Source organism: Lepidochelys kempii, chromosome 18 (genome assembly GCF_965140265.1).
Source record: "Lepidochelys kempii isolate rLepKem1 chromosome 18, rLepKem1.hap2, whole genome shotgun sequence".
NCBI classification, from domain to species: domain Eukaryota; kingdom Metazoa; phylum Chordata; order Testudines; family Cheloniidae; genus Lepidochelys; species Lepidochelys kempii.
Genome location: NC_133273.1, coordinates 12,730,799 through 12,754,792, shown reverse-complemented (window position 1 = coordinate 12,754,792; position 23,994 = coordinate 12,730,799). Strand labels below are relative to the sequence as shown.

Sequence of the window (23,994 nt, the reverse complement as noted above, 5' to 3'; positions counted from 1 at the left end):
CTTGGACCATGGAAGGAGGGAAGCTGAAGCAGCAGTAGGTAGCATGGGAGAGGTGGGCAGGCACCAAAGGATCCAGCTGAGAGGAACCCAGGGAGGATGTATGCTGGCTGCTGCTGCACCAGCTGGTTGAGGGGAGTAACTGCCATTGGATAAGCGCTTGGGGTGAGAAGGAACTTCATCAAAGCTGACTCTGCCACGGGCATTGGGTAAAGCAGTGTGGTTGAGTTGATAGGGCACTGGACTGGGACTCAGGACACCTGGGTTCCATTTCCAGCTGGGCCACTGACCTCCAGGGTGACCTTGGGGAAGTCATGTCTCTGGGCCTCAGTTTCTTCTTCTGTAAAATGGGGAAAATGGGCTTTGTAACGTGCTTTGAGATCTGCTGATGGAAAGTGCTATTGTAAACTCTTTGGGGGCAGGGCCTGTCTTTTTGTGCTGTATTTGTATAACACTTTGCACCGTGGGGCCTTGGTCCATGACGGGGGGAGCTAGGCACTATGGTAATACAAGTAATAAGTAAAAGCTAGGTGGGGCTGCTGTTTACAGAAAGGGCAGGAAACCCTTTGGTCACTGAAGCTGTCCATGGCTCAGCACTTCAATGGCACAGTGATGTTTAAGGGGGAGGGCCCTTCTGCTTCTTTGTCATGGGTACATTAACTCCCATTGGGTCCCAAGTACGACACCGATGGTGGAGTGTTAGCCCCAGGAATTACACTGAAGCCTGTTACATGAGGCAGCCCAAGGATCCAGCCATGCTCAGTTGGCCTAGTAGATGTATGTTGTGAACTGGGAGACAGTTGGATCTCTGAAGAGAGGGGTTGGGGGGGGGTCCTTGGGGCAGATTTCATTGTTGGCTGCAGGAGGCAGGTATGTGGGGCTGGCTGCAAAGCAGGGTGCTGGAACACTTTTTAGAGTGGGGGTGCCACACCCCACCCTTAGCCTTGTCTGTGCCCCCCCCCCACCGCACCTAGAGCTGGGGCCAAGAGCAGGGCCATGGCTCTGGGAGGGGGGGATGTGGACAGGAGTAAGGGGGCCATGGCTGGGGCCATAGGCAGAGCCCTGGGCACGGGGCTGGCAGCTGGGAGCCCGCATGCAGGGCTGGGAGAGAGCCCCCAGTTGCAGGGCCAGCAGCCGGAGCCCCGTATAAAACCTGGGGGTGCTGCAGCCCCCCCCCCCGTACCCCTGGTCCCTGCACCTGTGCTGCAAAGGGGGGCAGATGCAAAGCATTTAGACCAGACACAAGGGACAGGATTTTCAAAAATGCCTAAGGCCATGTTGGCGCCCCCCCGTGGCACTGCTCCGGGGAAGAGTGGACGCTCCTCCATCAACAAGAGGGTTTTTTCCGCTGATGCAGTTACCCACCTCGCCGAGAGATGGGAGCTGGGTCACTGGAAGATTTCTTCCATTGGCCTCGCTGCGTCTGTGCCGGGGCTCAGGTTGGCGTCGCTCCCTCAGGCAGGGCGTGAAGTTGTTCACGGCCCTGAGCGATGAAGCTAGGTTGACCTAATTTTTCAGTATAGACCAGGCCTAAGGGAGTCAGGCACCCAACTTCCATTGCCTTCCCAGGGGAGTTAGGGGCCTAACTGGCAGAGGTGCTTTTGTACCCCCCGCCCAGCAGCCTGGCCCTGGCAGACTGACGGGTGAGTTGCTGTCCTTACCCACCAAGCCTGGATGCGTGGCGTGAGCGGCTAGAAGGACACCGGAGAGCAGCGGGGGGGGGTGTGTGCTTTCAGGCGTTGGGGCGAGCTCAGAAAATCCACATCGTGGACCTGTTGTGGTACCACAGAGCCATCTGCTGGGCACAGGAGATGCCAGCCAGCCACCGTTATGGAAGGTGGGCCCCTTTCCGCTAATCCTTGTCCCTCAGAGCTGGAAAGCCTGGGCCTTTGTTTGAGCTCTTACACCAGGTGTAAATCAGGAGTGGCTCCTCTGTCTTCAGTGGAGTGACACAGGCGTCAAGCTGGTGAGAGGGGGAAATCCAGCTCCCTGTCTAAAGGCGGCAGGGGGCTCTGAAGTGCAGGCATAAAGAATAGGCAGGACCCCACTGGGACCAGAGTCACCCCCACCCTTGGATACAGGCCCAGGGCAGGCATGGTGGTAGCACGAGAATCCCCCCAGAGTACGGGTCAGGGGCGTTTCCGGGAACTCCCTCTGGAAATGGGCGGGAGTCATCCCCAGCCAGGCTCTCTAAGCACAGGGCCACTCCTCCTTTGCCCAAGGATCCTGTTTATCCTGTTGTTCCCCACAGGGCCAGGCTGAGCTACTGGGCCTCCCTCAACCTCCCCGAGGGCTCCTGCTGGCCCATCCACAGGGACTCTTGGACCTCAGGACTTCCCTTCTGTAGACATGCACCGTCAGCCAGTGGAGCGATGGGGATACCCAGTGCCTGAGGAGGTGAATGTCAAGCCTGCCCATGTTACATGGGGTGGGACCACAGGAACCAGCTCAGGTGCAAGGGATTGTATCGTGGCTGGTTGCACGGATCCCTCTGCTGCCTGTATCAATTCCCTAGGGATATTCCAGGCTCTTGTCTCTTCCACGGGGGCTGGCAGCTGATAACTGGGCTGGATATTGACTAGCACCGTGCTGAGCAGCTGAGAGAGCCCCTGTGTGCAGTAGGGCCGGGTACAGAGACCTACCCAGCAAGCAGGGAGTTAACACCAGGCTTCAGTCCCCCAACTAGGGCAAAGTTGTGAAGCAAGGGAGGGGAGTCGGGGCCCAGCCAGGGAGGCAGGTGGCAAGAGGTCTCAGACTCTGAGCAGACAGAGCCTCGTCTCCCATTCGGCAGGGGCCAGCTCACAGCCCGAGGTGAGCCCTTTGTACGAACTGTGTCTTGGCTCCTGGAGCCGAGGGGACGGGACGGGACGTGCTGAGTGAAAAGTTCTTGCTGGCCCCAGACCGGCAGCTGTGCTGTCCCAGCCCCCCGGCCCCTTCGCCCAAGCATAGCCTGCTCCTTAAGGGGACGGGTATAGCTGGGATGTTGGCATGGGCCCTCCCTGTGGGGGATCCAGCATTGAGGCAGGCATCCTGGCCCCGCACCCTTTGGCTGGAAGCAGCTGCCATAGCCCAGCCCCACCCATGTATCACAGGAGGAAAGCATGCTGAGCCCAGAGACACAGACACACCCTCCAGGCGGGGCTCATACACACAGTGCTTTTATTTGTGGTCTTCAGCCAGAGAGACCATCCGCTTGGGACAGGGGCCTAGGATGCAAGAGAGGCCCACGTGTCCAGGTGCAGCAACTTGCAGAGAGCCTGACAGAAGGCCGGACACACGAGGTGGCGGCTCAGAAGCGCTTGCCCAGGGCTTCCTTTGTAATGAAAGAGGGGCCGGGGCTCAAGCAATTGTTTTACTTCCATAACTGACATGGCAAGGCCAGCAGTGCTGGGGCTCTGAACTCCCTCTTTGAGCTGCCCCAGCGTCTCTGGGCTCTGAACTGCCAAGCCCAGAGGTGCCGCCCTGTCCCAGATTAAGCACTGCTCTTGCCTTTTGCAAAAGAAACACGAGCGTGTTGCATTGGCTAATGGCACAGTTTGGTGCTAGGGGTTATGGGTGCACTGTCCTGACAGCAGAGGCAAAGAGGACACACTTTCTCTCCAGCCACCCACTCAGCCTGCTTAAGGGAAGGGGCCGCCTAGGCTCTTCCACTAGGATTGGTTGCCGGGTGGTGGGGGGCTAGTCTCCGCTCAGCTAAGTTTAGGACTTTCTGTTCGGTGTTGTGGGCGTGGCCCAAGGCTGTGTCAAGAGGCAGGAAGGGGGAGGATGCACGTACGTGTTTCCTGGCACATAGGCGTGTGCCTTCGAGGTGGATCTGTGTTTCCAGAGGCCCCGTGGAAACAGCCAAGTCTCATCCTTGGGTAGATGGCGGTTAGCAGCAGCTTCTCTGGGCTCCAAAAGCCTGATTAGCACGGGACTCGCTGCAGGCCCTGGGCAGTGCTCAGAGGCTGCAGTGGGTTCTTAGGCTCTGGAGCATGTGACTTTCTGCATTGCCCGGCCTTCCCTTCCACCTGTTATCTCTAGCATGCGACATCAGAGCCTGGGCTGCATCCCACAGATACCATCCCCAGGAGCTTCAAGCCCAAGAAATTCCAGAGGCGTCAGAGGGGGGAGTCCAGGAGAACGTCCCCCAGAGGAGGAGAGTGAGGGCACTTGGGGGGGGGGCACAGGGGCTAGCATGAAAAGGGGAGTGAGCAGAGGGGAGAGATGAGGAGGATGGAGAAGAGCAGGGGCAGATGGAGGTGGGGCAGAGCGGGGTACATGAGTGAAGTTGATTTGCAGAGGATGTGAACCTGTTACCGCCCTTCCCACCCAGGAGCCTTGGGGCTGTAGCTCAAGGATAGCCGGTCACACCTTGAGCTCTGGTGGTCCCTGGTTCAATCCCTGGTGTGTCAGCTGAGATAGCGGCTCTCATGTATTCCCTTCCCTGGTACGTGGGGTGCAGCACGCAGAGGAGGCTGGGAGAGAGAGCCAAGGTTCCCAAGGGATGAGGCAGAAGATGTTCTTGAAAGGAGGGTTCCTCTAAAAACCTCCCCCTGTCCTGCCTACAAAAAGTGAGAGCCTGAGGTCAGGATTTAGCCCAGTCTAGAGGCCCCTTGGGGAAGCTGGATCTCGTTCCATTCACACTTTCTCTCTCTCCCATCTGGATTATTTCCAGCTGATCTGCCTGGGCTCAGGTCCTGGTCTCTCTCCAGACTTTGGCTTATGCTTCATTTTTAACAAACTAGACACGGCTCCAGGGCAGTCTCCACCTTCATCTCTATGTTCCCTTCCTGAGCCCAGCCTAAGACAAAAGGCACCCTCCTCTCTCTGCTGCTTTGCATTATTATTATTAATAATAAAGAAACCAGCCACCCAGCAATGCAAACTTTAACGAGCTCTCTCTCCCAGGAGGTAGGCAACTGTTGTTGTTATAGATGGGGAGAGAAGCTAAGTGACTTGCCCCAGGCCACAGAGGGGCTCAGTGGCAGAACTGGGACTCGGGGCTTCCTGGTCCTGTGTTGAGACCATAGGGCCATGCCTCTCTCTTGAAGCGTCTAAAAGATGAAGCCTGCATCCCTCTCAAAATGGACTGTATCTGATGCTGGTAAGTGGCACCGTGAGAGTCACTGTTCAGCGCAGCTGCTGGGGAGGGAGGTTTAGGGTCTGAGGTGACGTCAGCCCAAAGGAGAGGGAGGGTCCTGGGATTATTTATAGCCAGCTCGCTCGTTCCCCCTACTCCAACCTTGGCACCACTCCAAAGCGACGCTGGGGGTGGCTGAAAGGGCGTCGGGCGAGTGGGGCAGGAGAGAGCAGTGAGGTTTTTTTAAAGCTTTCTAAGGGTTGGTGCATTAATGGACCCCAAACCAGCTATTCCCAGACTCTGCATAACCCAGTGAGGAAAGATGGGACACACACACACACGTAGTTATATACTCTCAGCCTGGCGCTCCCGCCTCGTCTCTGGAAGCAGCGTCATGCAGAAACCATCCAAAGCCCATGGAGGACCCAAAGGGTCAGCTGTGGTGAACGGGACCCGGTCTAGCTTGAGGGGCCATGGCCTGGCTAGGGCTCCACCATCACGCTGCTGTTGGTCACGCGGACCCCGTACCATCCTTTCCAGAAGAGTGTGTCCTGGCCTCCGTGTTCAAAGCGCACAAAGCGAGCCCCGGGCCCATAGTCGGAGAAGGTGTGGGAGAGCTGAGGGGGCAGAGCGAGACACAATGGCTTCCTGGAAGTCACAAACCACCCCTGAATCTCCCCTTGAGGAGTGAGGCTTTGAACCCAGCCCTGCGGGGATGGGGTCACTAGTTGCTATAGGGAGATGGACTATCTGAGGGTCTTCGGGCCCCACTGCTACACTGGGGCCATCAGCAGCTTTCCCCTTCCGGGCCACTTCCCTCTCCCCCACCCACTCAGGTGGGTGGGTTGGCAGGTCACTGAGCTCCATGGAACCCAGCCTCATGGTCACAGCTGCACAAGAGGAGGGAGACCCCCCCACACACCCAGCCTTCACCCCATCCTGCTCCTTTCATAGCTGAGCTCACCAAGGGAAGCCCCTTCCCATCCGGCTTTGCTTGTGGCCCCGGGCATGCACTGCCCTGTCCCATTGCCCTGGCTCTGCCCAGCCGCTCGCCGGGACTCACCTCGGTCCAGTTGGCAGCGTTGTCCTGCGGAATGGCGACCGTGTCGCTCTGGTACTCGGCCAGGACGTCCTCGTGCTCCGACAGCAGCTTCACGTGCAGCTGGTAGAGGCAGCCGGCGTCACTGCGACCCGCGTACCTGCAAAGAGACCCGAGCTGCCAGCCTCACCCCTCGCGGCCACTCCACAAACAGGCCCGGTGCTGAGTAGCGCGGCTGGGCCCAGGCTGGGCACCGTTCTACGGCAAGCACAGACAGGGGCAAGCCATGTCCAGAAAGCAAAGCCCCAACTGCCTGGATTACTGTGAGCTTGTTCCAGGCTCCCACCGCTGCTCGCTGTGGGGGAGCGCTGGTGTAGACACGGGGCTGGTGTTCTCCTCGGTGTGTCTGCAAGAGGCACGGAGCACTAACCTGCCACCTCTGCTACCACTGATGGATCCATACCCATGTAAGCTATGGTGGAAAATAGGGGTCAAAGAAGCCCAGTGTAGACACAGCTCTGGCCTCTCCTCATCTCCCTCTCTCTGCTTCCCTTGGCCTTTCCCCTCTCTCCCTGCCAGCCCAGCACAACCGCAACCCCCCTACTTACCAGTCCTTTACCACAATTTTAGGCTGGGTTGTGTCCATCAGCTCCTCCCAGTAACCCTCAGCCCTGAGGTCGATGACCTGAGACTTGCGGCACCACCTGGAAGACAAGAGGTTACTGGGTGAGCGCAGCCTTGTTTCCTCATATGCCAGCGTCGGGTAGAACCCAGCCAGAGAAGGGGGCAGCCTTACTCGTAGGAGGTGACGAAGTATTTGTGGACTCCATCACTGGGAAATTCTTTTCCAAAGTCTCCTGGCAGGTCCTCAATTTTCCAGCCATCACCTCCGTTCTCCACTTCCCCCCAGTGCTCTAAATTCTCTGCAGGTAGCAGAACAAGAGAGAGGCTCTGGGTTACAGTCACGTGGCTTCAAAAATCTTTCACCTTCCTACGTGGAGATTTCTTTAACAGATCCAGGCAAGGAGTTTGACTTGTGTTGTGCTTTACTCCACAAGCGAGCCCATTGACTATCTGCAGTGCAAGGTACTGTTTGGTAGGACGGTTGTAATCTGGCCCTCGATTCTCTGCACCACTGCTCTGATCATTGCCTTAGCAGCCTCCCTTCGCTAGAGAACCCTGCCCAGCATTTCAGGCTGGTCTAGGTACATATTACAACGATTAAACTACAGGTGTGACGTTAAATTGCTGTGACTTTGTGTGTGGGCCAGGCCTTAGAGAGATGCTTGTGGGGTCAGATTTAGACCAAATTGCCAGGTTGGTAAAAAAAAACAAAACAAGTTTTTACAAACCCCAACATTGATCGTAATGGTTCTGTGATCATTTAAACAAGTCCAATGAAAACTCTGTTTATTGTATTTCAACATTCCCAGGGCTGCCACAGTGGATTAGTGCAGGAGAGGACTGATCCGTTTCCTTCTCCAAGCTGAAATCAAATGCACACAGCTAACACTTGGCATCAGTAGGGACAAGCTCATTAAAATTTTTAAAGCTTTCTTAAAGCGTTCATAAGAGAGAGAGGTTTTCTTTGTAAAGTTGGAGCCAGGATTCCTTGCTTAGCCTTGTTTAAACCCTCCTCTAACGTGGTCAGAACAGACCAAAAGATCCACCACCACCACCCTTTTGGCTTGAGCATTTTCAGAATTATATTGGAAAGTTGGGAGCAGATCTGCTCAACTGTTGGTGAGTGATACAGCCAGAAGCAGCGTGATCCAGTGGTCTGTAGGCAGAGCAGGAACCAGGGGTTCTTGAGCTCTAAACTCTGCCACAAACTCACCGTGTAGCCTTGGGTACATCATTTAAAAGCAGATTTTTCAAACAAGCACTGCCCATGTTCTCCTTTGAAAATTCCCCTTGTCGTTTTTGTTTTGAGACCCCAATAGTAACCAAACCCTATGCAGAATCCTGGCCCAATGGAGACCCTTTGAAACCAACCCTGTAAGTGAATTGCCACTGAATCCGAAGCAGAACCAAAAGGCACCCAGGTCTCAGACCCTGCAGTCCTGTGCCTTGACCAGCACCTCGTCCTTCCTCCTCTTTGTACGCTGGAGTGGAAGCTCCCAGGTTGTCGGGGAGGGTGGCTTACAGGGCTTGGGAAGGGTTAAGCACCACAGATGGCGGTGATGTTGTTATGCTGCAGTGGCCGCTAACCACGTGGACCTGAGCACGTGCCCCCTCCTGGAAATCCCAGCAGGTGCTTGTGTAAAGAGGATCCAACACCTGGCCACCATCCCTGTTAATGGAACCCCCAGGCCAGCTGCTGTTGATTTAGTCTCACATGCAGTGAGACAGCTGCTGCATCTCATCCCAACCCAGGGCCTCTTAAAGTGACCAGAGCTGCACAATGCTTAGGAACCAGCCCAGTCCTCCCCTCGCCGGGCGAGGGTGTTACAAAGTTCAGTCACTCGCCTTCGCCGCAGGGGTTCTTGATTAAATTCCTCTTCCTCTTACTCAGGAAGTAGAATGTTTGCCAGTTCTCGGCCTCCTCTTTAGGCTCTGCCCCGGTGAAGCCCTCCTGCTGGCACTTCAGGGTCCAGAGAGCTGCTCCGTCCACGAGGTTCTTCCACTGGCAGCAGACCAGGCGGCACGCCAGCACCAGCTCCACCGCGGGGATGGAGGCCAGGATCTGGATCAGGACGGCTTCAGGGAGGGAGTCCATCCTCCGGCCAGGCTGGGCGGAGCTCTCTGAAAACAAGGGGAGAGGAGTTATACCCTTGAGCAGGTAATTGGTCCATTGGGGCTGGTATCCCACCTTTGGCATTAGCCAATGCCTGCAGCCTGAGAAGAAGGGGGAAAAGACAACCCAGCCCATCTTGCAGCAGTGTCATCACGCACTAGTGTCCAAGGGGGAACGAATTCCTCCTGACCATTGAGCATCTTGTACCTTGAAACATGAGACTAGGTTATTCCTATATTAAGTTCTTACAGAACTGCAAGAACTTTCTTATTGAAGCCTCTGACTTCTGGCAACAGTGAAGTAACAGAAAATTAAAATGTAACAGCCCACGGGTGAAGCCTGTGAGTGCTTGAGGTTGGGCATTTTCACTAGCCAGCCTGTGCCTCGGGAGTGCAATCCTTCCAGAAATTTGCTTATGCAGGAACCTGGCTGTTTGTAGCAAGAGCTGCAAGACACCTGGCCTTGCTAATGGATTCACTTCCAGATGAAAAGCTGCAGGCATCCGGGTGTTGGGTTTCCCTTCATAAGATGACTAATGTCTTGGTGTATGCCATGTAATGGTGCCAAGATACCATGGTGATGGACGCCATGTAAATCCTTGACAATGCGTCAGATTTAGTTGGGTGCGTTCGAAATTTGCAAGCCCTTCATATCACAGTGGCCCCTTTGCTCTCATGTGACAGGACAGGACAGAGTGATGCACTTTGTGTAATGTCACATATCTCAAACGAGTCCCCTCTGACTCTCCAGTCCTCCCTCCAAAGCCTAGGAATCCTAACAACAGGGTCAGAAGTGTCCCTTAGCACTCGCCCTGCTTCAGTGTGTGGACTCGGAAACCTTCCTTGTCACTGAGCCGAGCCCACCCCTGCAGGCCCAGCCTTTGGAGCCAACTGCAACGGAGTAACCAGAGATGAGTGTGCGGGTTCCAGACCACATCATTCATATGGGATGCACCATGACGGTGCTTTTATCCCATCTGACTCCTGCTGTTGAGAAGCAGCTGAGGCTGCAGCAAGGTGCAGTCTGGAGAGGACCTGACCAGATTGGCCAGGAGCAAATCATCGCTTTCTTCTAGCGCTAGGCTCTATTCTGTCCATCTTCTGAGTGCTGCTGGGAGCAAATGGAACCAAGTGGGCAAACCTGGCATGCCATTTGGAGAAACCTTGTCAGCATTATACAGCCAGGCCCCCCCCACGAAGTGCTGTCACTTGAGTAAGGCAGGGCAGGATGCAGAGGCCATTGCTGTTGGTATTCTGAACCCAAAAGCTCAGAGCTCCAGGTGTCTCCCGTCTGCCCTGCACTGGCATCAGATGGCAAAATTCCACAGCTACGAGGGGCTGTATCAGCACCCTGCCACCCAGCCAAGTTACAAGCTCAGCGTTTAACATGAAGGAAATTCCTGAAGGGCAGAACAAGCCAGACTCAGATCACGCAGGCTGCAGTCCCTGCTGACTTCATCATCTGCAGCAGCTTTGCTGCACCCTCCCTGACAAGCTCACTGCGTCTCCGGACTAGCCAGACTCATCGGTTCTCCTTCAATTTCACCGCCTTGCCCGAGTCTCGGCCCCCGCCCTGCTTTCACGTCCTCCCCTGTCCCCTTCCCAAGAGTCTCCCCTTCACTTAACCTGAGTCCATAATGAACTGAACAACTTCCGATTCCAGTTCTTTCCCTATTGGGGGGCATATCCTGGTCTCCTCTGCCCAAACCTTTCCTGTGCCTTGTTCCCCTATCTGCACAAGCCTTAAAGCTGTACTCTCTGCCTTGCAAAGAGAGCAGGAGCACTGCAGGGTTAAAGCACCTGTCCTAACAACGCCCGTAACACAGCAAGGGTGCTGCAGCCTCTCCAGCAGCATCGCAGCCCTGCAGGGAGAGAGGGACAGGAGATGCTGAGACGCTCCTACCTCACTTGCTGCTCCTGAGACGGCTGCACCGTTCTGGATCGGTCTGTCGCAGGCAAGTAACTAATGCTGGCTTCGCTCTGCTAGAGCATGGAGCTGGCAGAAGGGGTTCCTCTCTTAAAGGGGCAGCGCATCATCCGCTGCAATCCAGGAGGCTCTCGGGTATTGGCTCTTGGGATATTGCTGACCTGGCTAGAGTGTTACCTAGCGGGGTGTGCGTGAGTCTGGGAGACAGGGACTCCTGATTTCTAATTCAGGCTCTGTGTGAGCTTGGGCAAGTCACTCTGCCTCCTGACCAGTCAAAGGGGGACGGGGTGTTTACACCTACCTCCCGGGGTGTTGGGAGGATGAACGTGCCCTTTGCCACCCTGTATTGCCCCGGCATTAGGTGTTTCATACAAGAGCCCAGGGCAAGGGGAGACCAAACTGCACGTTAATGTGAGGGGCCAAATAGGGCGTGCTGTACAGGGCTCACTCCAGCTGTACCCCGGATCTATCCCTGACGCTCTGCGCTGCAGCATTGGAGGTGCTTGCCCACTTTGAGCACTGGCTGGGGGGCACCCGGTGGCTGTGAGATGCAGGTTCTCATGTACCACACTGCTGAGGGTGGTATAAACAGCTAGATAGATTAGATAGAAGGAGGCTCCCGTAGGGTCTGGCTCTCTAGGGGCAAAGAGAAATCCCAGCTGGGGTGTAGGCCAATGCCACCTTCCATACCCAGCTACTAGGGAATGGGAGAGGCTAAGACCCGGCAGCTCATCCTCACAGACTCTGTTTTGTGTTAACAATGAACCACATGAGTAAATTCAATCTCTAAATGCAACTGACATTCCCTTCTCGAATCTGCCCCCTGCCTTACTGTCGTCTTCTACATCCGTTTGGGGCTCTCCTCATCCCCTTTGGAGATCTGCATAACCATGCCTCAACTCCTGTTTCCGCCTCCTCCCACTGTCTCACGCTCCTCTCTCCTCCCCAGCGGCAGGCAAGCAGCCGTATTCTCCAAAGCAGCCGTGAACTTGTGGGCACCTCCACTTTTTGGGTGCCCAACTTGAGACCCCTTGGGACTCCTTTTCAGAAAGGTCAAATGCCTGCAGCTGTGATTGCAGGAGACCTACTCACATGCATAGAATTACTAGTGTGCATAAGTGCTTTCAGGAGCTGAGCCTGTACTAGTTGCCTGGTCCAAGTCGAGTGACGGGCGGAAAGAGAATGGGCCCCGTAACTCTTGTCCTTCTGCATGCAGGGCTCAGGAATGTGCTCAGTGCTTTGCCCAGTAAAGCCAGCGCCAAGTGACAGTGATTAGCCACAGGGCCACAGGAAGGTCAGCGTTTACAGTAAGAGCATGATGTGGAGATTCAGTTTTGTTAAGAGCAAATCTTTACAGCTCCTAGGCACTTAGCATTTTGATTGGTTTTGGTATCGATGGTGAAAAGTAAACTGGGTTTGTAAAATGATTTCACTCCTAATCATCCAAGTGTGATTAGCAGCTACGGGGGTGGAGAGGGGTTTGTTTATAACTTTTTTTTTTTTTTTTTTGGTCCTAGACATCCCCTTACTCTCATTTATCTAAATCATGTTTCTTGTTCTTTAGTTGAGTGAATGCCCACTCTGTGCTAGACGCTTTCCAAACACTTCTGCTCCAAGGAGCTCTCAGTCCATGGCAGAGGGTTGGGCAAGAACAATAATTACTTGCGTACATAACTCACAAAAATGGTTCCCTCTGTCTGAAGGTTTTTTTTCTTTTTTAATAATGAAACTTTTCCCTTCATTTTGGTTTTATTCTTCTGCCTCTTGTAACTTTAATTCCTCCCTGTTAAAGTACATTTTTCCTTGAGATGAAGCAGATTCCTATACCCGAATAGCCAGATCCAAGTGATAACAGACGCTGTGGGTACTATGCAGGGTGCCCCCCCGGCTGTCCACCCAGCTTGGCCCAAGTCTACGCGAGCAGTGATTTGCAGCGTGGTACGGCGATACTGGCCAAGCACGCCTCTATCAGCGTCCCTGCACTTCTGTCTGCACAGCCGCCTCTAGTGTCCGGCCTGTCTGCCAGCGAGTGTAGACGCAGGTATACAGGCTCACTTTTGCTGGTACAGGTTAGGGGGCCTGCAGTCACCTCCCACCCCGACCTGCAGGCCCCCTAACCTGTATCAACAAAAGTGAGCCTGTATACCTGCGTCTACACCCGCTGGCAGACAGGCCCCCCACTAGTCACGCCTCATGGTACCCTGTCCGACCTAGCCAAGCTGCCAGGAGTTCCTAGCGTAGCTGCGCCCTGGGTGCTTGTCCCTGTAGTACCCAGCCCGTCTCCCTTTCTCGCTCTTCAGCTTTATGGTTTAGGGGGGCTGGGGTAGCGCCCAGGAACCCCAGTCGTGGCCCACGACCCCGGTGCGCTCGGTGCTGTACAAAGACCAGCCCCTGCCCTGAAGAGGTGACTGTGAGGAGAAAGGAGAGACCAGGGCTGGCTGACCGCCAGAGGGAGCTCAGGGCCGGCGTGACGATCGCGGCACACCGGCAGTTTTACCTTCCTTCTCCTCGGGCGGCCGCGGCAGCTGGCCCCGGCTCCTGGACGCCGGGATCTGGCGGGCGGTGAGCTGGCGCGGGGCAGGAGGGAAGCGGGGCTCCGGGGGCGCCCCGCGGGGGTGGGAGCCGGGGATCGGGGCGGGCGCTCCGCCGGGGTGGAGGGAGGTCTGGGCCCCGCGAAGGGAGGGGTCGGTTCGCACTTCCTGGCCCTAACCCGGGGGAGGAGACGCAGGCGGCGGCCCGGAGCTCGGCTGCAAGCGGCTGGGGCAGCCTGGCCCGGCCGGGCGGAGACAGGGTTTCTCCGCCCGGCAGCTGGGCAGGAGCCGGGGGCGAGGGGGCCCCGCTGCTGCCAGTGTATGGGGCTGGGGGCCGGGATCCCTTGCGGGGGTGAGTCGGGCTCCGGGGGCGGGGAGGGCGCTTTGCATGGCCGAAGGGAGCCCGTGGTGCTGGGCACCCCCCCCCGGGAGGTGCTGGGCACCCCCCCCCGGGAGGTGCTGGGCACCCCCCCCCGGGAGGTGCTGGGCACCCTGACACATTTCCCAGGCGCCAACTAATGGTACCAGCTTGGAAATGCAAAAAACAAAAAAACAAAAACAGATTCCCCCCCCCCCTTCCCGCAAGGCACGCCTGCCACAGCCCCAACCGCAGGGCAACTTCGCCTCCCCCCCACCCCCACCTTTGAATGGAGTTTCTCTTTAGCACATGGCTCAAAGTCCAATGTAGCGGTGGCCTAAGGGCCAGATGTTCAGAAATATGGAAGAGCCTAAAGACATAGATGCCGTGGGGGGGTTTCAGAATCACCTATGCAGGTTAGATGCCTGACTCCTGTAGGGGCTCACGCATCCAGCTAAGCCCCATCTGCATTTTGGACACCTAAATATCTGGCTTTAAGAGCCTTGCATAAATGGGACCACAGTTCACCCTTGGTGAGAGATATTGGTGGCTATCAGGTTCCATTTTTGCCAGTGTAGCCACAGCCTCAGTGCAGCACTCTGGGATGTCTGCCTAGTGCAGTGCTTTATAAATCTGACTTCCATGTCCTAACTCCCTTTCCTCCTCCTGCCTTTCCCTTCTCTCACCACAATTCAATGGGAGACCTGCTCTGCTTATTGTGTTCACACCCTTTCTGGGCAGAACGTGCCTGGTGACTCTCTCCCTGGCCTGTATTACAGGCTGCTGGGGCCCAAAGAAAGATGGCAAACATCGGTGACCTGCCCGAAGATGTCCTGGTGGAACTCTTTTCCCTGGTCCCCGCCCGGGAGCTGATCTGTAACTGCCGGCTTGTCTGTGTCCTGTGGCGGGATGTGATCAACTTAGCCACTGTGTGGAAACGCAAGTGCCAGCGGGAGGGTTTTAATCATGAGAAGTGGGACAAGACTATCCAGGACTGGAAGATCTTCTACTTCCTCTGCAGCCTGAAGAAAAACTTACTCAAAAATCCCTGTGCTGAAGGTTTGTTCCTTTTTATGGGAAAGTGGGGGTGGGAGGGGAATTCCCCAGCAGCTAGGAGGCTGGTCAGTTCATAGCCTTGCCCAAGGCCTAATCTTTCGGGCCTCGCCTGTGCTGTGGATTTGCCCTGGCTACAGCCATCTGTGTAACCACTAGCGTAGGCTGGTAAAGCTGCACCTGTAACCAGGACAAATCTCCAGCATAGGCAGGGCCTCGACAGCATGCAAGTGGGATGCCAGTTTAAATGACACGGTGATAAAATCATCGGCTGCTGCACCCTTGGTCCTTCCACTCCCCCCAACCTGCGTTGGCCCCAGTGCAGCTGAGCAGTGGGGAATTGATCCTTAGGTCGCTCTAGGATAGGCGAAGGGGTTTGGGCAGGCTCGCGCTCCTGTGGAAGTGCGTAGCGGGAGCCTTTGGTACGAGGCTGATGTAAAGGGGCGGCAGCACGTCGGTTTGCTGGGGGGCCTGGTCTGTGCTCCAGCACTTGGCTGTGAGTGAGTGCTGCTGTTTAGAGGGAGTGCTGGCTGACGGCCAGGCTCGCCCATGGAAGAAATGGGTAGATTAGGCTGGAGGAGACTCTGCAGCAGAGAAACTAAATACACCTCGAAATCACTGGGAATGGATTCCCAGTCTGCTGCGATATCCCGGGGACAAAGCTGCCACCTCCCACCCCGCCACTCACTTTTTAAAGTGAAAACTAGATGCTTGCGGAAAATTGAGGTGGGGGCTGAAAACTTCACGTTCTCTGACCCTTCTCTCCCTTTTGGGGATTAGCCCTCTGTTGCGTGGCCTCACTGTCCCCTTTCTGATCCCTTCCTAGAGAGCTTTGAGTTCTGGAATCTGAAACCGAACGAGGGAGATAAATGGAAAGTTGAGGACCTGCCTGGGCATCACGGAAGAGACTTTCCCAGCCCACAAGTGCGCAAATATTTTGTCACCTCTTATGGGTAAGAATCAGATTCTCGTGCTCTGAAACTGGGCCTGGAGGGAAGAGGGCACCCTGGCTGTTTGTTTGACAATGGGTGGAGGCATACTGCCACCCAGGCAGTGTCTCAGGGGCACCCAATGGCTATAAAACCAGTAGAGGTTTTTTGGTGGAGACGGGAAGCTCCTCACAGATCAGATTTTTGTTTCTCTTCTGATAGAAGCATTGGCCAAACAGCTTGTGTAAAGGTTTGGGAAATGGGTTATAACCTAGACAGAAGCTTTCCTCGCAGTCCTTTGCCGGTAAAATGGAACGAAGTTTGTTCCAAACCTGTGGGACAGTTGGATTCGGACTCTGTGTGTGTGTCTGGGTCCAGCGACCCTCAATGAAAGCAGTTGAGTAGGGGTCAAAAGTGAGGATTAGCTGCTGTTGAGTGGGCAGGATGTCTGCTGCATGACACCATGTGCTGTCTGGGCTAGCAGCATGTACCGCATGGTACCTGGGTGTTACTAATCTGGGGATGAGCCCTGGGCTTTAACTAAAGAGAACCACTAAACTCCAGTGGAGAGACGAAGAAGTAGGCTCAAATACAAGTTGCATGTGATGCTAAAAACTTACATGATCTGTTCCCAGGAAGTGTCTAAAGTCTCAGCTCATTAACCTAAAGAAAGAGGGTTACTGGGATCAGCTGATGGATGAAATACGGCCTGATATTATGGTCAAGGACTGGTGAGTGCATGCATAAGAACTAGGCTCTCTGCATATGCCAGGACGACTCTGGATTTCAGCTGGGATGACATCAGTGGAGTTCTTTGACTCTACCTCCAGGGACTGTAAAGATTTAATAAAGAACAAGTCAGACTTGGGTTCTGTTCCTAAGTCTGGAAGGGGTCATGATCTAGTGTTGAAAGTCACAGAGCCAGGACTCCAGAATTCTGTCACTGGCTCACATGATGTCCGTGCCTCAGTTTCCCCTCCAGGGCATGATGATACTCCCTGGTCTGTACAGCTCTTTGAGGTACTCTGAAGAAAAATGCTAGGTAATAGTAATCCCACCTTTGGGTTACTACAGAACTGGTGATGCCATTACAGATATGGGGCGCACGCTGGCTTTCCCATCTCACTGGTAGGCTTCAGCTCCATTTCCGAGTCCCTGTATAAAATGACTGACCCTTGCCATGCCAAGAGCAGGGATGGCTTGTCTCTGGCAATGGGCATCCCCAGAAGGGTGACTGTCCCGGCAGGTGTGTGTATCTTCCCAGTGCCTGACCTCTCTCTGTCTCTCCAGGTATGCTGCCAGGTTTGACTGTGGGTGCTGTTATGAACTCTCTGTGCAGCTGCTCTCTGCAGACTACATCGTCCTTCACGAGTTCCGACCCGAACCAGTGGTCATAGAGCAATGGAGTGATGCTGAGTGGAGAGAGGTGAGGAATCCAGGGAGTAGCTGTGTGGGCAGCAGCTTTAAATCAGTGCCGTGTTTCTAACATGTGACTCTAATCTGAACAGTGGCGGGATAACAATGGGTCCTTCTTCCCCAGCACATCTGCTCTCTGTGGGCATCCAGCCCTAAAGTTATTCCGTAGTGGCCCTGCAGAAGCCACACAGCTGTGTGAGAGTGAGCTAGGTTCAGTAGGGATTGCAGATGCTCAGCGCTTCCCGCATTTATTTCAACATGGAGGGGTGAAATAAATGCCTAGCGAATAGAGAACATGACCAGTCAGGTCCCTCGTGCTTTGTGTGGACATTCTTCTGATTGAGAATGGAGCAAAACTACTTCTTGAACCTCGACCAACTTTATCATGAGGTTTCGAGGGCCTTGTCTAAACAAGAAAGTTGCCCCAGTTTAATTTTGAATTGGCTCTTAAACCATTATAGTTAAACTGGGGCAAAACACTGTGTAGACACTATTTTGGTTTGTTTTAAACCTGTTCCTAATCTAACTAAACTAAACAGATAAGCCACTCTTAAACCAGAAAGAAAAGGAGTACTTGTGGCACCTTAGAGACTAACCAATTTATTTGAGCATGAGCTTTCGTGAGCTACAGCTCACTTCATCGGATGCATACCGTGGAAACTGCAGCAGACTTTATATACACACAGAGATCATGAAACAATACCTCCTCCCACCCCACTGTCCTGCTGGTAATAGTTTATCTAAAGTGATCATCAAGTTGGGCCATTTCCAGCACAAATCCAGGTTTTCTCACCCTCCACCCCCCCACTCTCCTGCTGGTAATAGCCTATCCAAAGTGACAGCTCTCTACACAATGTGCATGATAATCAAGGTGGGCCATTTCCTGCACAAATCCAGGTTCTCTCACCCCCTCACCCCCCTCCAAAAACCACACACACAAACTCACTATCCTGCTGGTAATAGCTCATCCAAAGTGACCACTCTCCCTACAATGTGCATGATAATCAAGGTGGGCCATTTCCAGCACAAAACCAGGTTTTCTCACCCCCCCCCCCACCCACACACAAACTCACTCTCCTGCTGGTAATAGCTCATCCAAAGTGACCACTCTCCCTACAATGTGCATGGTAATCAAGGTGGGCCATGTCCAGCACAAATCCAGGCTTTCTCACCCCCCCCTTTTTTTCCCCGAGGACACACACACAAACTCACTCTCCTGCTGGCAAAAGCTCATCCAAACTGACCACTCTCCAAGTTTAAATCCAAGTTTAACCAGAACGTCGGGGGGGGGGGGGGGGTAGAAAAAAACAAGGGGAAATAGATAATGACTTAGCCACTCCCAGTCTCTATTTAAGCCGAAATTAATAGTATCCAATTTACAAATGAATTCCAATTCAGCAGTTTCTCGCTGGAGTCTGGATTTGAAGTTTTTTTGTTTTAAGATAGCGACCTTCATGTCTGTGATTGCGTGACCAGAGAGATTGAAGTGTTCTCCGACTGGTTTATGAATGTAGCCTATTTCCCCTTGTTTTTTCCTACTCCCCCCCCCCCCCCCGACGTTCTGGTTAAACTTGGATTTAAACTTGGAGAGTGATCAGTTTAGATGAGCTATTGCCAGCAGGAGAGTGAGTGTGTGTGTGTGTGTCCCCGGGGAAAAAAAAGGGGGGGGGGGTGAGAGCCTGGATTTGTGCTGGACATGGCCCACCTTGATTATCATGCACATTGTGTAGAGAGCTGTCACTTTGGATGGGCTATTACCAGCAGGAGAGTGGGGGGGTGGAGGGTGAGAAAACCTGGATTTGTGCTGGAAATGGCCCAACTTGATGATCACTTTAGATAAGCTATTACCAGCAGGACAGTGGGGTGGGAGGAGGTATTGTTTCATGATCTCTGTGTGTATATAAAGTCTGCTGCAGTTTCCACGGTATGCATCCGATGAAGTGAGCTGTAGCTCACAAAAGCTCATGCTCAAATAAATTGGTTAGTCTCTAAGGTGCCACAAGTACTCCTTTTCTTTTTGCAAATACAGACTAACACGGCTGTTACTCTTAAACCAGAGTAAGAGCACACCGGAGTATTTTAAGTTATACTGGAACAACTTTCTTGTGTAGATAAACCCTAAATTTAAGGGGCACTGGCCGCGTCTGTTCTGTGTATTAGCCCTGACTTTGCAGCTTTCCTTGTGTATAGGAGGGTTTGCTCTTGAGCATGTAGGCTGGCTGCTGGCCACAACTGATTGAAGTCAGGGTAATTCCCAGTGTAGACAATGCAATTGTCAGAGGAATCATTTTTATTTTATGTTTTAAACAAATGTCCTGACTGTTGCTAACCCTATTATTAAAACCTGAGCACTTTAAAAATTGAATGTGCCTATTCCTGTTCTAGTTTGGTTATTTTTCATCATGGTGAATGTGAAGCTAGACCAGTGTAGTTTCACTTCTGTCTCCTGCTTTTAGCAAAACTTTTTGTTTGGTTGGTTTGCAAGGCTTAAAGGAGAAAATTTAAAATCCAAATACTTCCAAATAAACCTGCCTCTACAGGAATTTAACAATAATCGCACTGTAAACAGATTTCTCTATCTCTGGCACCAAATCACCCATCACATATTAATTGAAAAGCTTTGAAAATTGATCTTTGTTCCCCTCTCCTGTAATGTCATTTGTTTTCTACACTGTGTAAGCTGTGAATCCAGTTTAGTTTCACTTTCAGGCTCTTAGTTCTTCCTGTTTGGGTTGCTCATGCTGCCAGGAACTGTTCGCTAACAACCAGCTATTCCACTGGCATTTCCAAATCCTCTCTGAACTTTTTGCTATAAGTTTTTTGTCAAAGCAAATTTTTATTTGTATAGAAAAGCCAAGCTGAGTCAAATGTCAGTAGTTTCTCTTTAGTGTGTCTTTAATTTTGCATCTGAGTTCCCTGCACCCTTTGTTTTAAGGCCTGTGATGTACCTCTTTCCTGAAAGTATTTTCAAGTGCCTGCCTTAGGCCTCAATCTTACTTAAGATGGGAGAGGCAGCAGCCAGAGGAGTGATTGCTAAGCAGCAGCTGGCCCTGAGTGAGGGGGGAAGGGGAGCTGATCTGTCAGAAAAAGAAGGGAAGTTTGATAAAGGTGACCAGAAAAGGATTAAGAAATTGGGTGTGTGCTTTGTATGACTTAGATAAAGAGCTGAAGAGGTAGGGAGGGTGGGGGGTGTTTCTCTGCTTGCTTTTCTTAACTTTAGACTTAGGAGGAAGATTGATTTTTCCTAGCAGCGTAGCTGGGAGAGAGGGTAGATCTCAGAGGTGGCATTTTGTGGGTGCTCACTTTATTTCAATGTTTTCTCAACGCGGCGGCGGGAGGGAGGATAAACCTCCTAAATGTGAAGCCAGTGTAACTGGTGCAGTGACGTCAGCCTCAGGCCTTGTCTACCCTAGAATGGTTTGTCAGCAAAGGTGGGCTTAAAGGGGGGCCAGCTTCCAGTCACCGCAGCGTGGGGTTGAACGCGTGGAGCAGAGCGGTCACTGCTGCAGGGACAGGGGCATCATGGGCCTGTTGCTGGAGGACTCTTGGTTGCAGTGTAGGTAATGCAGCATCCACACAGGCACTGGGCTGGTAGAGCAGTCCAGGTGGATGGGCTCAGGTCACTCGAACTCGTGTAACTTCACTGGCGGGAGGTCAGGGCGGTGCTGGCAGGACTCAGATTTGAGCATAGACGTGTGCACGGCTGTGCCAACAGAAGCCGAGTTTTGCTGGGAAATCATCATCATTAGTTGGTTGCAACAGTGCCTCAGAGCCTGAGTCAAGGACCAGGACCCATTGCGTTAGGTGTGATGTAAACTCAGAACAGAAAGACAGGCCTTGCCCCACAGAGCAGCCAACCTAATATAAGACACATGACCGAGGGATCCAGACGGGCTGCACAGGGGAACAATGAGCCAGTACTGGCCAGCAGGATAGGCAGTGGTTGGTGCACACCAGCAGCCTAAACCTAGTAACCTAGACCAGGCCGCGGTGATTTCATGGAAGATGCGTCAAAATCCCTGCAACTGGTTTGAAACCATCAAGTGATGATTCTTCACCTGCAGTAGCATGAGTCTGTGCTCAAGGTCCTGATTTAGCAAGGTGCTTACGTCCTTTCCAGTGCTGTGCCTAGGATAACAGTGGTTAAACGCCCCAGGCCCGTCTGCACCACTTATCCCCTGCCATGATGAACTGAATGTGGGAGAAGTTGGAGTCTCTAGTATCCTACTATGGACATCAAGGAGGCTTGCAGGCTAGACAGGGCCTGGATTTTTGATGTGGAACTTTATTTTAACCTTTTTGGGCCTTCTGTCTAGAGCAACACAAGCTTCTCTCTCTTCCAGCTGAGAGAGGATGTTCATGAGCTAATTTCTGCACAAGGTCAGAGCTCTTACTTTACCATAGGGGATGCCTATACTGTTTAAAACCCCCCCATGCTGTAGCAACACATCTCAAAGCCTGGGTCAACTGACCTGGGCTCCTGCTACAGGGCTAAAAATAGCCCGCTTGGGTGGGAGCCCAGGCTCTGAGACCCACCTTCTTGCTGGGCTGACCTGCCTCTGAGACTGGCTGCCTTGGCTTATTGTTGAGATTTTTGCAGTACAGACATGCTCACAGTCACAGGACTGGGGCTGAGTTCCTGAGGCACAATGAAAGATTTTTTTTTTTCCCCCCTTTCTTTCCCCTCAGATCTCTTACACCTTCCACAACTATGAGGCTGGAGTTCGTCACATCCTGTTCCAACACGGAGGACAGGACACCCAGTTCTGGGCAGGATGGTATGGGTGCAGAGTGACAAACAGCAGCATCACCATTGAGCCAGGGATGTCACTGTAGAGAGGCCATGGGGCAGGTGCCGGCTCGGGGCTCTGGAATCAAAAGGCCGCTCATAGCGCTTGAGGTAATCTACGTGAGCTCTTCCAGTTCAGACTTGGGCTGGTGTCAGCGTTTTGGTTTTTTTGCTGCCCCCAGCCTCTCCGTGACTGTATTTTCATACCCTGTCTGAAGAGCAACTGCTCCTGGGTGACACCAAGCTTCCTACAAGCTCTGCCCTCTGAAGTGACTTGTCTTCCCTGCGACTCCACATTCTCCTCATGCATCTCTCACCAGTGACATCAGCTAGGCCAAGCAGCTGAGTGTCTTTCCCATGACAGGGCGTGTGCTCCGGGGCTCCTGTCAGCCAAGGAATCTGCCTCGTCTAACCTGCCTGGCCTTGGCTGCAGCACCTGTTTAAAGGAGACCTTCAAAGGGGACAGGAACTGAGCGTTTCTATAGAATATCTCACAGGTTTAAGAGCTTGAGGGGGCAGGGAGGATGTAACAGTGTGTGCTAACTCAGCACCCTGTCCCTCATCTCCTCCTCTGTTCACACTAATTGAGCTTGGATTGAAAGACAGGCCCTTGGCAGAGGAGGCCAGTTAACTGAGTGGGGGTAAGGCTGAGGGGCTTGGTGGGTGGAAATATCTCCAGCAGCTACACCCATGGAAGGAAGAGGGGGAGCCTGGAGGAAGGCAGAACTGGCTGCTACTACTCCTGTCCCCCTTTGCTTCTGGGTCAGGGTATGCTGCAGGCTCGCTGTAAACCAGGAATGGACCTTTTTGGCCTGAGGGCCACATTGGGGTATGGAAACCATGTGGCGGGCCATGAATGCTCACGAAATTGGAGATAAGGGTGTGGGAGGGGATGAGGGCTCTGGGGTGGGGTAAGAAATGAGGAATTCAGGGTGCAGGAGGGGGCTCTGGGCTGTGGCAGGGGATTGGGGGACCCTCAGGGGTGCAGGCTCTGGGCAGTGCTTACCACAAGTAGCTCCCGGAAGCATGTTCTGCTCCGGCAATGAGGCAGTACCTGCAGACGGGGCAGTGTGCAGAGCCACCTGGCCATGCCTCCACGTACTACGTAGGAGCTGGAGGGGGTGGGGGGTCATGTCAGCTGAGTCCTGGGAGCTGCCCGGTGCTGGGCAAGCCCCCACTCTCTGGTGGGAGTGCCAGAGCAGGGCAAACCCCCGACCTCGCTCCCCCGTGGGAGCTGAGAGCCAGATTAAACGGTCTGACGGGCCGCATATGGCCTGTAGTTTGTCTACTGCTGCTGTAAACATAAAATACACTAAACCAGGGTGGTGGTGAAGGAGAACTGGTGTGGTTGTGGTCAGTGGTGAAGGCCTGAAGGAACTCTCAGGGGACCACGTGTGGACAGGGACCTTTTGTTGTTTTCCCTACTTTATTGTCAGGATTTTTAAGTCTTTATTGTGGCACTTTGCTTTGGAACACGAGCTCGCTGTCTCCCCCTAAATTAGGAGCTAGGGTTGTTTTGAATCTTTCAAGAGCTTTGCTTCCAACTGTTAATAGTCTGAATTAAAGTGTTTTCTTGGTATCTCTAATCAAACATCTGGGTTCTCCAGGCAGCCACAGAAGCTTCCTTGGAAAATAAGGTGAGACTTCTATGTGTAGTGTGTAAAGCAAGCAACAACAAAAAATTGCACAGCCTCTTTTATATGCTGAAAACAAAATCAACCGACTGGACCTAAGCCCTCTTCCCCCTGTATGTCACCTTGCCATGTTTCCTACAGCTTGGAAAGAAACTAGACCCTGATTTCATTCTTGGGTGACAGCTGCAGATTGACTAAGGAAAGTGAAGCTGAGGAGACCAGGTTTGTAGCTCTAGAGAACGCTAGCCCTGGGCATCATTGCTTTCGTGTGTGGACAGAGGGAAGGTGCAGAGTGATCCTAGCACCCAGGAAAGGGAGTTGAGGGTGAGGAAGAGAGGGGTTATTTTTCTCTTCATAAATTGTCTGCCTTACACCTGAAGTGCTTATGCTAAGGGCTAGCCACTAGGAATGAATAAAGTGATATGTATATTCCTAGTCTCTTTCTTTACTCTCCTTTGTCTAATGGAGTTCTGCTCTCGGATACTGGGCGTAGGGCATCAGGTGATTCCATGCTGGCTGTCTG

General features: G+C 53.3%; 2 protein-coding genes across 5 annotated transcripts; one reads left to right on the top strand and one right to left on the bottom strand.

Moving 5' to 3' along the window:
• Positions 1-3,133: 3,133 nt before the first annotated feature.
• Positions 3,134-13,749, bottom strand: FBXO2 (F-box protein 2). 2 transcript variants are annotated; one of them, XM_073317215.1, is made up of 6 exons: positions 13,259-13,749; positions 8,568-8,843; positions 6,895-7,021; positions 6,707-6,802; positions 6,123-6,258; positions 3,134-5,676 (listed from the first exon to the last, which is right to left on the bottom strand). In XM_073317215.1, the coding sequence occupies exons 2-6, from the start codon at positions 8,815-8,817 to the stop codon at positions 5,542-5,544; spliced, it is 744 nt and encodes a 247-aa protein (XP_073173316.1). In that variant the 5' UTR covers positions 8,818-8,843; positions 13,259-13,749; the 3' UTR covers positions 3,134-5,541. The 2 variants fall into 2 exon arrangements, with proteins under 2 accessions (XP_073173316.1, XP_073173317.1); XM_073317216.1 differs by lacking the exon at positions 13,259-13,749 and adding an exon at positions 10,738-11,989.
• Positions 13,217-23,906, top strand: LOC140900257 (F-box only protein 6-like). 3 transcript variants are annotated; one of them, XM_073317211.1, is made up of 6 exons: positions 13,217-13,323; positions 14,430-14,709; positions 15,530-15,656; positions 16,268-16,363; positions 16,923-17,058; positions 21,738-23,906. In XM_073317211.1, the coding sequence occupies exons 2-6, from the start codon at positions 14,451-14,453 to the stop codon at positions 21,882-21,884; spliced, it is 765 nt and encodes a 254-aa protein (XP_073173312.1). In that variant the 5' UTR covers positions 13,217-13,323; positions 14,430-14,450; the 3' UTR covers positions 21,885-23,906. The 3 variants fall into 3 exon arrangements, with proteins under 3 accessions (XP_073173312.1, XP_073173313.1, XP_073173314.1); XM_073317213.1 differs by lacking the exon at positions 13,217-13,323 and adding an exon at positions 13,482-13,644; XM_073317212.1 differs by lacking the exon at positions 16,268-16,363.
• Positions 23,907-23,994: the final 88 nt, after the last annotated feature.